Below are 14,119 nucleotides of genomic sequence, written 5' to 3'. Positions count from 1 at the left end.
GTACCTTCCTGCTAAAATTCTGTAACTTTTTATGCCTCCAATGTTCCAGGGGCCGGGATGATCTAGCTTTCTTTGCAGCACACCTTCAGCCCTGCAGGTGGCTATTCACTATCATCAATACATGCCTGGCATGGGTGGTTTCACTCATGCGACCATCCCTCGGCATGGCAAAGACCTCAGAGGAGGCCCAGCCATGCAGGACAAGGCATGGAGTCATAGGGAGGGCTGGCCCCAGAGCTGGATAGGGTTTACAGGGGAGTGTGGTACCTATGGATGGAGGGAATTGCCCTCCTTGTGGTTCCCTGCAGGGTGAACAGCACTGACTGCATTGCTGACTGACACAGCCTATAATTATTCACAGGGGGAGAGGAGTGCACACAGCAGGTACCAGACGGCAGCAAATCACAAGGAAGGATGTGGGGAAAGGTGTTGCGCACGGCTCTGCCTGCCAAGCCATGAAGGGCCAGCTTTGAGTGAGCTGACACTGGATGCAGAACAAGGGGGGAAGGGTAGATGCTCCACAAATAGTTAAGGTAGAGTCAAGACAAAGAAGCCCACTGATGATAGGGAGAGAGGTTTATGACAGGTATGTGTGCATGCATGTGGGGGGGCTGCACATGTGCTAGAGACAGCATGTTTCAAAAGCGTTTTCCATTCCCAGGCCGCAGCCAATGAACCAAAAACACATGCCGGCTGCAGAGTGTTTGATGTGTGTGCTTAGAACTCATCTGCAGATTAGGTAGGCATTAACAGCCTTTAAACATATCACATTTAGAGTCAGGAAAGGCGGCATCCTCCTCCACCCGTTCCCTGCTTTCAAAGCACATGATGCGGAATCTACAGGGCACTTCCAGACCATTCAAGTGGGATTTAATCATATTCATGTTGCACAGTAATACTTGATTGGGAGGTCTCATGCAACAAAACCCGCTTCCCGAAAAGATCTTTTTGCCGTAATGAAAGTGACAGGAAAATGCACTGGAAAGTGTGGGGTAACACTTGCTTTGACGCATCATTTAACCACCACCACCACCCCTGAAACAAATCAGAATGAATGGTCATTAAATAGCCAATACCATCTTATCTCCCTGCAAACAAATCAGGATCAATGCTCAATGAACAGGTCGTCTGGAAGCACCGGCAGGAGCAAGATTCCAGCTGTCCAGCTCATCAGCTGTTGAAACACAGTGAGCCTCATTCACGCACATAAACCTTTCTGCAGAATACCAGCAAAGGAAGCAATGCACGGAGGTGAACAGGGTGGAGGGTGAGCAGGCTGCCTGCCTATTGATCTTACACTGGCTGTGCTAATGGGTGGCTAGCGTTCAGATTGCTTCGTCTGTTCTGTATTGTATGTGGCTGGTTTGCAACAGGGCCTACAAGGCCTTCAAGCCTCCCTTCCCACTCCCTGCCCCCGTGCTCATGAGCAGGTGAGGGCAGGTGCCTTTTTCTCCCTGGAAAAGTACATGGAGCTGAAGAAGGAAGTTGGAAAAGCAGCTTTTTAAGACTCGGATTAATGCTCCTGGATCAGACATTTTCCCCAGACCTCCAGGAAAAGTAAAGTGGTGTGCACTTCCTGTCTGAAATCCTAGAGAGCTGCTGCCAGTCAGTGTAGACAATATAGAGTTAGATGGACTAAGGGTCAGACTCAGTATAGTATAAGGCAGCTTCCTGCGAGTTTTCTTTAGTGGCTCTTGTTGCTGCAGGACAACCAATTTCCAACAGAGGTTAATTGCAGGGTTAGCCAAAGCGGTGCCCTCTAAATGTTGTGGGCTACAACTCCCATTATCTCTGATCATCAGCCCTGCCAACAGGGACTTGTGGGAGATGGACTCCAACAACATCTGGAGGGCCAAAGGTTCTGCACCCTTGCATTAACATCTCAAAAGGCATGGGAGGTCCTCAAGCCTCACCCCACCCAGCCTAAGATAAAGAGGAGGTGTCACCTGCAAGTAATCAGTGATGAGCAAAATTCCAAACCAGAAGCCTTGTCTCATGTGGGCTATTTCTCCTCTGTCCATAATGGGACGCTGCTGCCCCCTGGTGGCCCCCAGCTAGATTTGCCAAGCAGCTGCAATCGCAAAGTTAAGGCTCCTCCAGATGGGGAGCATTCATCCGGATTTGCTTGTGCAAAGGAAAGCTCAGGCAGTTGTTAGACCGGTGGTGTTCAGTGCTAGTCCTACTCAGAGTAGACCCATTGACATTAATAGACATGACTCACTGATGCTTATTTTTTTATTGGGTTTACCCTGAGTCGGACTGAGTTGAATGCAACCCAGTGTCTGGTCTTTATTGAGCATTCCTTCCGATTTGTTTGTGCGATGTTTATAGGATGTTGAGCACTCAGCTTGCATTCATTCCGATTTGCTTGTGGGGTGTTGACACATCTGCCCGTTTATAATTCGTTCATCCCACACTTTTCAAACTTTTCCTGGTCACTTTCCAAAGCGCAAGAAGTCCAGTGTTGTTGTTTTAAAGTGGATTTGATAAGGTAAGGCAGGGGTGCCCAGGGGTGTAGTTGTCCTGGGTCTTGGGGGGGGTCTTAGATCCCTTACTTTTTTGGGAGCAGGATCCCAGCAGGGCCTCTATGTCTCCAGCATCCTACGAGCCAATCAGCATGAAAGGGGAGAGTGTTAGCCACTGAGGAGAATCTTCTAAAATGCTTCCTTATCCTTTCTCACTGATTGGAGCCAATTAGAGTGAAAGGAAGTGAGAGTCCCTGAGAAGACTCTTCTCAGTAGCTAACACACTCCCCATTTCATGCCAATCGGCTTCTAGGGGAGGCTGTTATGGGAGAAGGCACGCACGGGAAGGACTGAGGGGTGTGGAGATGATGACAGAGAGCAAGCAAGCAAGCAAGGGGGCATGGCTGCGAGGTAGTGTGGCTGTGAGGGGGTGTGGCTTGACTATCATGAAGGGACCCTGCACTTCTGAATTTGCCACTACACTACTGACAGAGCCACTTACAAAAGTTAACTTTCCAAGTAAGAACAGTATTCCCTAGAGATCGGCTTCATTCCTTCGTCTCTCTGCCCCCCCATTCCTTCCCTGCACACAGAACGCCCCCCACCCCACCCAGTGCTTGGTGCGGATGAAGATGTATCTGCCTTGGCAAATTGCTCATCAAGAAAAGAATAATCCTGCCTCCAACAGAGCATAAAATGATCCATGGAAGGAAAATAGATTTCCTTCCTGTGGAAGAACCTCTGGCCACATCTTCCAAAGGCAGACAGTTACCAACAAGTGTGTGGTTAAACATATACCCACCCACATCCACACCCGCATTTTCCTTGCTTCACGGACTTCAAAGAAAGCCTTTCGCAAATTGCTTCCAAAGAGAGACGAGGAGGGGAGACGGGATGTGCTTGTCCTTTGAGGGGATTCCTCCTGCTGCTGGGGAAGGAAGGGTCTGTCCATCTCGGTTCCCCTTTTTCCAATCTTAAATTCCGTTCTTCACATTTCTCCAGCAGTTTGTGAGTATAGATATAGGTTTAAAATCCTCATAAAAATTCTTCAGCATTCTAGTGCAAATTTCTCGGAGCACACACATTCTTGCATGCTGTTTTGACTAAGGTGCCCATTTGTGCAAGCAATTCCTAATATAAAGCATTTTTGTATGTTACTTTCACTAATATACCTATTTTAATGCACCCTTTCCCTTAATACATGCAGGTTTTTTGTGAACAGTGCTTGGAGAGCTGCATCACAACATTCAAATAAGTGTGAATTTCGGGAGATGGCTGAGTTTCAGTTCTCATATTGTTTCTGAAAGTGCAGATTTGATAGACTTGGCTTTAAATGCAAACTGAATCTAATCTCTCCCTCATCGCTTCTGCAAACCTAACTATAACCCAAAACTTTTGGCAAACAGGTGAAAGCAACTGGCTGATTTAACCCTAAGGGGAAAAAATTAGGACAGGAGTGCTGTGTTGATAATGTGGAGATATTTAAGGCACTCTCAGTGCTTCCAGATGACCTACAGCCCCTCCAGGCATCCTCTTTGTTGAGCATTTATGATGCTTTGTGCTCATGATGCTATGGGGTGGTCGCAGGCGATCCCACTTTTAAAACTGTTTGTGCCTGCAGAAGTTCCGGGATGGTCACACCGTTTCATTTCCAATCAGTGCACAACCTGAACTTCTAGCTGAAATCCTGTAACTTTTTATACCAGAAATGCCCTGGTTTATTTCTTACCCGCTTTTCTTGAGCTATAGCACCTCTGGACAGCAATAATGTGGTAGCATCACAGAACAAGCTAAAGCAGAATAAATCTACCACTAATGCACTATTATCGTGACAATAACGTGTTGCAGAACACACCCACAATGAAACATCAGTCTGGAGAGGTCCCTGTTATTGAGCATTCATGCTGATTTGTTTGCAGAGAGATTAGATGGTTTAATGAACATTTGTTCTGACTTGCTTACGGACAAGTCAGATGACATGTCAAAGAAAGTGTTATCCCACACTTTCCAGTGCATTTGTGGCCTTGGGCTGAGAAATGTTCCATACCTTTAGTGTTGTGGATGGTCCACACAGAGAGATCATTGATAGGTTTACAAGACCCAAGACAAACTTGCACCTACATAGCAACTCAAGGCAGGAGAGGCTTATTACAGCAATGCAGCTGTTCAGCTCCACACTGCGGTGCACCCTCACTGTGCCATGTTGCTCCATTCACGGCTTTGTATGGATGGGTGCACCGCACCAGAGGATTCAACAAGCCTGCTAATCAGGATTTGTCAGCTTCCTGAGAGTGACCCAATTTACCCAAAGGTGAAGAAGGCCAGTGGAGATGCCACAAAAGAGATCCACGCCTTGCACCCCCTGCAGCAGTGAGCCCACCTCATTAGAGACCGCTTAACCCTTGCTCAAGGCCTGCAGCATAGCAAATTAGGCTGCCACACTGCAGAGATGATGAAGCCTTAAAGCCCCAACAAATCATTCAGCTGCTGCCTGCGGCACAGTTGAAAGGGAACATTGCCTGCTCTAGGAGATCAGAGGGCCTACTTGTCAGAGAGAAGGTCCCAGGGAAATGGCAGCCTGGTCTGGAACACTACATCACTTTCAGCATGAGAATACATCACTTTGAACATGAGAGGGGAACTGACAGAAACGTATGTAGCTTGGAAAGAAATGTACACTTGCCGTTCTTGAAAATCCAGAAGGGACACTTAAGGACCCCTTTTGATTTTGGAATCTTCCCCACAATTCAAAGTTCTTGCCCATAAAAATACCAAAGACAAGGCAGAGTATTCATTTCAGTATTTGCAGATCCCACCAAGATATTCTATCACACAAACACATCGATTGGACTATAATTCCCATCAGCCCCAGTCAGCAAGGCCAATGGTCAGGGATGGTGGAGGTTATAGTCCAGCAACATCTGGGGAGGCATAGATTCCCCATCCTGGCCTCCAAGAGGTCTTCTGTATCTTTAGAAGTTGTGCAGGGGAAAGGGAGAATTCCACCTTGTGGTTTTTCCCATTACAGTGTTTCAAGAAACCTACACTTGGCTAAATTGTCTCTTCTCGTAAAGATACAGAATCATTCTCAGGCCCTGAACCCTGGCAACCCTACTGCACAGATGGCAGGGCACATAACCCCTGAGCCACTCCCTGTGGGGGTGAACTTTAGCTAGCCCTTGACACCCAGGAGACACAAGCGGAGATGTAAACTCAAAGATTCTGCACTCCGGACTCCCAGCCAGACTCTCCTCCCCACTGTGCTATACCAGCTGTTGAGCTAGTTATACCTCAAACTTAATATAAGACAGCCTCCTATGTTCCAGGATTCCTGCATTGAGCAGGGGGTTGGACTCGATGGCCTTGTAAGCCCCTTCCAACTCTACTCTTCTATGATTCTCTGACTCTGTGATTCTAATGTAGCAATTGTGGTCCTTCCCACTTAGTAGGGGCCTCAATTCTGCAACTACTATCGATGTTCTGCATTTGAAAAGAGTCACTCTTTTGGTGCAGCACCTGCTATGCTTGGGAACTCCCTGCCTATTGACATTAGGCAGACACTGTCACTAGATTGTTTTAGACACCTGCTGAAAACTTTTTTATTTCATCATGCCTACACAGCCGTATAAACTAGTTATGTATTTTTGTGTTTCTTTTTAAAAAAAGGTTTTACTGTGTTTTATTGATGATTATTTTGTGTATATTTGTTTTTTAATTGTTTTGTGGATTTTAGCTGCTTTTTATCTATAATTTTATTACGTACCTCTCATAAAGAGCTTTGTGATTAAGTGATATATACATCTTAATTGAAAAAACCTGTAATGTTGCTGGAAGGTGGTGGTGGATTCAGAACATAAGTGTTTTCAAGATAAGGGCCATGCTTTATTTGATTTGAATTATGAGCTACATTCAGATCCTACCCTCGTCCCAGTTGGGTACTCATCTCCTGAGGAAGCACAAGGGAGGTTATTATGAAGTGAAGATGAGCTGGAAATGACAGGAGCTGGCTGGCTCACCCACAATAGGGTTTTTCTACTGCTTTGCCTTTAATAGCTCTGTGACAAGGAGAATTTCAGCATTTGTCTCATCGCCAGGAAAATTAATTTACCAGTTGAATTAATTTCTGCCTGGCATATGGCTGTTAAAGGCACAAGAGCCCTTCTAGAGGGTGAAAGAGAGAGGGGAGGTGGCATTTTAATTGACAGCAACCACAAACCCAGCTGGAGAAGCATATGGGCATGGTGACCTCAAGATGAAAGGCACAGGGCTTAAATCAGCCTTCCCTCAATGTGGTGCAGTTGGACTACAACTCCCATGAGCTGGCATCACTGAGGGGCACGGATGGTGGGAGAAGGGGTCCAGCAACATTTGGAGGGAAGTAGGATGGGGAAAGCTGGCATGAAAAAAGATCATTCTTGGGAAGTTTTTTCCACCACCCCACTAAAAAGAGGCTGCGTTCAGGGCCTTATCAGCATCTATGGAGCTCTACTAAAAGATGCAGCCACTATCACAACACCACCAGATCCCTCGCTGATGCCAAGAGATCCCAGCATTTCAGCTTGTGGCTTTGCAGGACCAAGTCGCAAGCTCTATGCTCTGACCACCTTTCCTGCCGTTTTCCTAGCCATAGCCCATCAACCCTACGCACACCAAAGTCCTAAGCATACCTAATTCTGTACTCACATCCACACCAAACATTTAAAGCACTCCTTTACCACTTTAAACAGTCACAGCTTCCCGCAAAGGATCCTGGGAACTGTAGGTTGTTAAGGGGGCTGGGGGCTGCAGCTGTGTGAGGGGTCTTCCTAACAACTCTCCAACTACGGTTCTAAGGATTCTTTGGGGGGGGGGGAGGAAGCTGTGATTGTTTGAAGAGATATGCTGCTGCTTGAAAGGGATGGTGTGGATGTGGCCTGCATCAGACTGTGGTGTTACACACCCTCGACAGGACATGCTTCTGTTGTAGGAATAGCCAATGAGATGCCCTGCACCTATTGCTGGACTGCAGCTCCTATCATCTAGAACTATTGCGCAAAGGCCATGCTACCAGGTACTGATGGGAGATGGAGTCCCCAATATTTAGAAGGCACCATGCTGGCTACCCCTCTTCTATTGTCTAGGCATGATCTGGGGTTTCTGAGAAAGTGGGCGAAGCCCAGGCAGTGCCACAAGGACCTTTAAGTCCCCTTTCCCAGCTGTTTGAAGCCTTCCAGCCTAGAAAAAGAATTCCAGGTGCAACTGTTTGATGATGGACCTACTACAATCATCTCCTCCATTGTCCCCCCCAGTGCAGCCAGAGACAGCATCTTGATGATGAATCCTCCTTTATACAGGAGGCTATACAAAGCCCACCTCCACGGCAGCCTAGACTTAGACTCCTGAAAGGACAACAGGGGTGCTCAGCAGTCATGTTCCCAACAAGCCCTCTCTGCTCCGTCTTGCTGCTTCTGCTAAAGCTTGCAGGCGTGTGCTCAGCTCAGAGGCAGGGATGGAAAGAGGCCTGGAGGACCCCCTTGGCTAAAGGACCAGAGTGGTTAGAGCCTGGAACAGGAGAGTTCTTGGCCACGCAAGAAAAGAAGGTCATAAGGAGAGATGGGCATGCCCTAGGAAAGCAGATTCCCCTCCTGAGATGGACAGAAGTGACCCAGACAAGTGGGCCAAGGCCACCCGAGGATCTTGTAGGTGAGCAGGCCCCTGAGAAGGACCCCCAAGTTAAAGCAGCCCCCCCTTGGTTACAGGGCCTGTGCCCCAGCAATGGTGGTCCCCAGCAGTGGTGTGGCAGCTGGATGGTGAAGATTGGCCTGATCTGTGCCCTGGGGCTGCTAGTACTGATGGGCAACGGGGCGATCATAGCTGTCATTGCCTCCTCGGTGTCTGGCTGGAGTCACAGCAGCCGGCTGGTGTTGATGTCGCTGGCTGCAGCAGATGCTGCCCTGGCGGTCTTGGTGGTGCCCCTCAACCTGTACCAAAGCCTGGTCTTGGGGCCCGTGGCAGAAGGAGGGGAGGCTTCTTTCTGCCGGGCAGTGGCCTTCATCACCTCCAGCATTTTTGGGGCCTCCCTCTATTCCTTGGCAGGCGTCTCTCTGGAACGTTACGTGGCTGTCTTCTTCCCCTTGCACTACAGGCGCCTGCTGAGCCACAGGCGGGTGGTCCTCCTCATCGCGGCTGCCTGGCTCCTGCCGGCTCTCCTGCTGGTGCCACTGGCCGTGCCACCCCCTGGAGCCGTCCTCCAAGTCCGCTTCTCGGCTGCAGCCCTGCTGTGTGAGCCAGACTACGGCTCCAACACCACCTACTCCCTCTTGATAGCGGGCACTATTTTCTGCCCAGCTGCTGGCACCATCACCTTTGTCAACATGCGCCTGTGGCTGGTGGCTCGCTCCCAGGGTCGGCGTGGGAAAGGCAGCCCCCCCCCAGGAAAAGCAGCCGGGATGAAGGCCCTTCGCCTGCTGCAACTGGATGCTGCGGCCCGCATTCTACTACCCGTAGTCATCGCCTTCTACGTCTGTTGGGCACCCTGCATAGTCGCCATCCTGTACAATTGTGAGTGTATTGTGGGGGGGGATGGAAGAATGGTTGCTGCTTTCGGGCCCATGCTGCCTAAATAAATAATAGATAATAAATAGTTAAACAGTGCTACATCCCACTTCTCATCCCAAGAATCACTGCTAGGATGGCCACTTATCCATCACACACAAAAAAGAGGACAAAGATTTGCATATGTTAATATATATGTGTGTGGATGCACTTAGAAGTGATTACTATAAAAGCCTCATACCGGGCGTTGCTCAGGAATTCTGAGAAACCAAAAAATCAGTGCAGTTTTGAAGTAGGTGGTTAAAATTGGTATAGTTTGGAAAGTTTGGCTGCCTTCACACCATACATCCAAAGCACACGACTTTCTCTGTGGTGGCTCCCAAGTTGTGGAACTCCCTTCCCACCGAAGTCCTTCTGGCAACCTCACTATACCGTTTTAGGCAAATGCCCTGGCCTTTGACACCCGAGACATATATTTTTAGGATCAAACCTGTTCTGTGATCCTGGTTGTTTTTAAATTGTTTTTAACACTGTATTTTAGGGTGATTGTAACCCACTTTGGGTGAAAGGCAGGAAATAAATGCTGCTGCTGCTGCTGCTGCTGCTGCTGCTGCTGTTAATAACAACAATAATAACAACAATAATAACAACAATAATAACAATGGTATTATTATCTGGTTCTTAATAGATTGCATTGTATTGATTTCTGTTTTGAATGTCCCTTCTTTGAGCCCCTTCTGAATATAAAGCAATTAAGAAATATTCTAAAATAAAGAATGAAAGAAAATAAACAGCCCCTTCCTGCAAGGCATCCTGGCTAAAACCTGCCTCCCTGCTCTCTCCTTCCAGCTCTCACCCGGGAAAGAATTCACGAATGGGTTGAGTTTGTAGCCTTGTGGCTCCCCACTGGCAGCGGCTTCCTCAACTGCTTTGTTTACTTTTGGGCCAACAGGAGCTTCCGGCACAAGTTCCAGAAGACTGGGCATAAGCTGTGCTGGCCCTGCCACCGGGCCAGTCAGGAGGAGCGGCAGCGCCGTCTCCCCACCATCAGTGGGGCTGTGAGCAATTCAACCTGTCCCTAAGGCTCCTCTTCCTCCAGCAAGCAGTCTTCCTCCATCAGCCATGTCCTTCCAGGAAGGCCAAGCCAAACGGTGGGAAGCCACCACTGATCCAGGCTCTCCTTCACTCTGTGTGGCTTTGGAAAACCTTGCTACAGCATGAGGCCCATTGCCAGCGCATGTGTGCAAACTGCACAAGGGTGTATCATGTAGGAGAGACTTGGATGCCTGAGCAGTTGCGAGTCACTTCTGGAAACTGACACATAGCCAGGCAGTAATTAAAGAGGCCCGATTCAGTTGGAACGGTGCCTGCTGAACCCGGTGTGAGCTGCTGGCTTGGCTGGGTCTCTCCTCCACTTGAGAGGGCTTTTTGAGACTGGGTGGGATGCTTTGGTGCTCTAAGCTGTGATGGCCAAGGAGCTGAGGATGGGGCCACGCCCGACCTGGCTTGCCTGCTGCCTCTTTTCAAAACTTCTTTTCCAAAGCAGCAGGTGGTTCCCCCCCCCAAGCCAGGCAACCACTGGGATGTGGTGATGCAGCAGCTGTAGGCAAAGTTTGGGCTCTTGGGTAGAGCCACTCTAAGAAAAAACTGAGCCCATGACATTGGTGCCAGAGGTATCTGGAATGTAGAAGGGAGCGCTGAGATTCCCTGAAGCTCGTACCAGAACATCAACTTCAGCACAACTCTGCCTCTTTCCCCGCTCTCTCCCCTCAACCCTCTACAAACACTTCAGCACTATATTGTTCCACAAGACCCATGGAAAAGTGACTTGCCGGTGAGGAGAACCTTTTAAAAAACACAAATAAATAGGAAACTGTCAGTCTTCATGACTTTGTTTTAATGCCCTTTTAGCGGCCATCCTCTTGAATTTTAAGAGTTGGGTTTTAGCGGAATGTTCCCCCCCTCCTTCCAGGGTGTTTGGTTGTTGTGCATTTAAAAGGCCTGATGTCCCTGCAAGTGAGAGGATCTAGTTCCATAAGAGCCGATGCTTATTTGCTGAGAAAGAAATCTATGTGTAAACACAAAACAATGGAGTCTCTGAAGTTGACCTGATCTGGCCTACTCTGTGGCATTTTACTTGGTTTCCTTTGTTTGGCATGTTGCCTTGGCCATGGGGCCGTGCCGCAGGCGCAGCTCATCATGTCTTGGAATATCTTCCATTAAAGAGATGAACCAGGATGTGGTGAATTGCAACAGAAGATGTATGTCAGTGCTTTCACAAGATAGCAGAACACCACTGAAAAAGACTGCTTAGGTTCACTTCAAATGGGGGAGGGGGGAAGAGAGGGAATCCTTGTGCAGCTACTAGCTAGTTCTCTGGCTCAGTACACACCACACATTAAAAACACATGACTTTCCCCCCAAAGACATCTGGGAACTGTAGCTTAAGGGTGCTGGGAACTGTAGTTCTGTGAAGAGTAAACTACAGTACCCAGGATTCTCATGTGCTTTCGGTGTGCTTTAAATGTTATGGTGTATGCCTAGCCCTTGTTTCCAGAAGCGTGGGGTACTCACGTGGCTGTTTGCGTTTTTCCCACCACAATTGATATTCTCTCCCTCTATCCTGTTGCTGCCCAGTCAGTTTCTCCAAAAACCTCTGCTGTCCCTTCCTTCATCACTCTCTTCCTTTCCATAATTTTTATATATTAGGCTTTTAATGACTTGGACTGAGAAGTGATTAAGGCTTCAGACTGAAGAGCTCAAAGTCTTGTATTCCGTTGCCCTGCACCCCCATCCCAATTGTATAGATCTTAACACCTACAGACCTGCAGAGAAACAAACCACTGTGTGTGGAGAGAGAGAGATCAAGCCTGGGGGAGGGGGTCCTCTCTTCCTAGGGGTATTTTTTTTTTACTCCCAGTGGGCAATTTTGTGCAAAAAGATGGGTGTGTGGGGGATATTAGGGCAGACTTGTAAACCATTTTCTACTGCAAGGAAATTGGACTAACATCTCGGGGAGGGCTTCTGTTCAGAAAACAAGCTGTCTGTGTTCATGATGGAATGTCAATAGCTATCTATCTCTTTTTCCTTTTCCCACCCCCAAGCTTTCTGCCCCCCCCCTCAATCTGGGGTTCTCTCCCACTCGGTAGCTGTTGTGCTGCAGGGATTGTGGGAAATAGTATGTTTGTATCTGATTTGCTTAGAATTATAGTGTTTCTGAGTATTTTTTTTTAAAAGAAAAGTGGCATGAAATGATTCAAATCTACTTTGTAAGCCCAACTCTCTTTCTAAAGCTATCCATCTGTTTTAACTGCTGTCCAACCCTTTTAAAAATCCTTTTGTGGCTTGGAGTTCTGTGTGTGTAAATAAAAATCCTTTCTCTCTCCCTACCCCCTCTTCCCCATTCTGATCTGCAAGTGCTGCGTTCCTTGGAGAAAAAAAATTAAAATATAATTTAAAACGATTAAGTGAAAATAAAGGTTTTTGAATTAACTTTTAGGCTTTTCCTAGTTTTTGTCATCTTCTGGCTTTGTCAAAATGAAGGCCTCTATGCCAGTCATCTGGGGGATGCAGAGAGGACTGCCAGTGTTGGCCTCTGGCCCTGTTCCTCTGCCTGGGCAGCAGCCTATTCTCAGAGTGAAGCCTTTCCTGACATGGAGGTAATTAGTGGGAGAAGCTTCAGTTGCTGGATTTCAGCCTGTCAGGCTGCTGTGAAAGACACCAGGGCAGGTTCAGAAAACAGCATTGGCTATCTCGTCTGTGCTGCTCTTTCCCATTCCTTCCCATTAGAACGCAACAGTGCCTGCATGCAATTTGGTGTGTTGGAGCTAATCCTAAATTCAGCAAAACAGCCATTGGGTTGCATTGGAGCATGGGTTGGTGGGCAGGCCTGTTGCAACACGCTGTAGAACTCATCTGAGCTTCTTCTTAGTCCTTAAGCGACAGAGAGTTCAGTCACTCTCCTTACTCTGCAGCTCTTGTGAGGTCTTCTAGGGCCTTATAAAACCAGTTCCTGCCCATTCAAGGGAAAATGGATGACTCCACTTGCGGGAGACGTTGCATGGCCTCACAGATGCAGGAGACGAACGACAGAAGGCTTTCCTTTAACTCAGCCGAGCATGCAGCTTGTTGGAGGGCCATTGTGGTATCCTAGATATGCCAGTTGGCAGGAGCAAGGGGTGGTGGTCTGGAAGAAACAGTCCTTCATACCTTTTGAAGGGCTCAGACCTGTATCCTGCCCTGTACAGTCCCTATATGTTTTATAGCTTGTGTTTGTCCCTTCATCACCATGACTGAAACAAACTGCAAGTTTCCTGGGTCATGGTCAGACCCAGGAATTGCTGTATGCCTGCCCTTTTAAACCAGCATGCCCAAGCTTTAGACGCCCTCTCTCCCTTCGCCTAAGAGTTTATTTATTAATTATTTGATTTATAATCCCGCCCTTCTTCCCAGCAGGAGCCCAAACTCTAGACCCCCTCCCTCCCTTCGCCTAAGAAATTCAGGGGTCCTCCAGACACCCTTTATATTGTGCATTCATGATTATTTGTGCTCATGATGGGTACACGTGATCCTGTTGTCAGAACTGTTGGTGCCTGCAAAGGTTTTGCGGTGAAGAGACTGCTTGCTTTCCAACTGTGTATATCTCTTAACTTCCCTCTGAAATCCTGTAACTTCTCACACAACAAATGTTCCAGGGTTTGTTTGTTGCCCTGCTTCTGTTGAGCTGTAGTGCAAGAGTAGCCCTCCAGACAGCGGTTACGCAAGGACACTGGGGAAATGTTGCAGAACAACTAAAACAGTGGAATGATGTGTGAATGGAAATGGACTGCCTTCAAGTCGATCCTGACTTATGGCGACCCTATGCATAGGGATATCATGGTAAACGGTATTCAGAGGGGGTTTACAATTGCCTCCCTCTGAGGCTAGTCCTCCCCAGCTGGCTAGGGCCTGCTCAGCTTGCCACAGCTGCACAAGCCAGCCCCTTCCTTGTCCGCAACTGCCAGCTGGCGGGCAACTGGGCTCTTTGGGACTATAGCCCAGTATAAATCGACCACTAATGCTCTATTATTGCGTAAATGACATGATGCAGAGAACACCTGCAAAACAAGCCCAGTCTGGAG

General features: G+C 48.0%; 1 protein-coding gene across 3 annotated transcripts; it reads left to right on the top strand.

The window, feature by feature from the left end:
• Nucleotides 1-5,079: 5,079 nt before the first annotated feature.
• Nucleotides 5,080-12,491, top strand: LOC133369260 (D(4) dopamine receptor-like). Of its 3 annotated transcripts, none has more exons than XM_061594358.1 (3): nucleotides 5,080-5,117; nucleotides 8,590-9,005; nucleotides 9,849-12,491. In XM_061594358.1, the coding sequence occupies exons 1-3, from the start codon at nucleotides 5,095-5,097 to the stop codon at nucleotides 10,079-10,081; spliced, it is 672 nt and encodes a 223-aa protein (XP_061450342.1). In that variant the 5' UTR covers nucleotides 5,080-5,094; the 3' UTR covers nucleotides 10,082-12,491. The 3 variants fall into 3 exon arrangements, with proteins under 3 accessions (XP_061450342.1, XP_061450340.1, XP_061450341.1); XM_061594357.1 differs by lacking the exon at nucleotides 5,080-5,117 and adding an exon at nucleotides 7,996-8,147; XM_061594356.1 differs by lacking the exon at nucleotides 5,080-5,117 and having other exon boundaries at nucleotides 7,248-9,005.
• Nucleotides 12,492-14,119: the final 1,628 nt, after the last annotated feature.

Source organism: Rhineura floridana, chromosome 13, assembly GCF_030035675.1.
Source record: "Rhineura floridana isolate rRhiFlo1 chromosome 13, rRhiFlo1.hap2, whole genome shotgun sequence".
Taxonomy (NCBI): Eukaryota; Metazoa; Chordata; class Lepidosauria; order Squamata; family Rhineuridae; genus Rhineura; species Rhineura floridana.
The sequence above is the reverse complement of the archived record's forward strand: the minus strand, read 5'-3'. Positions and strand labels throughout refer to the sequence as shown.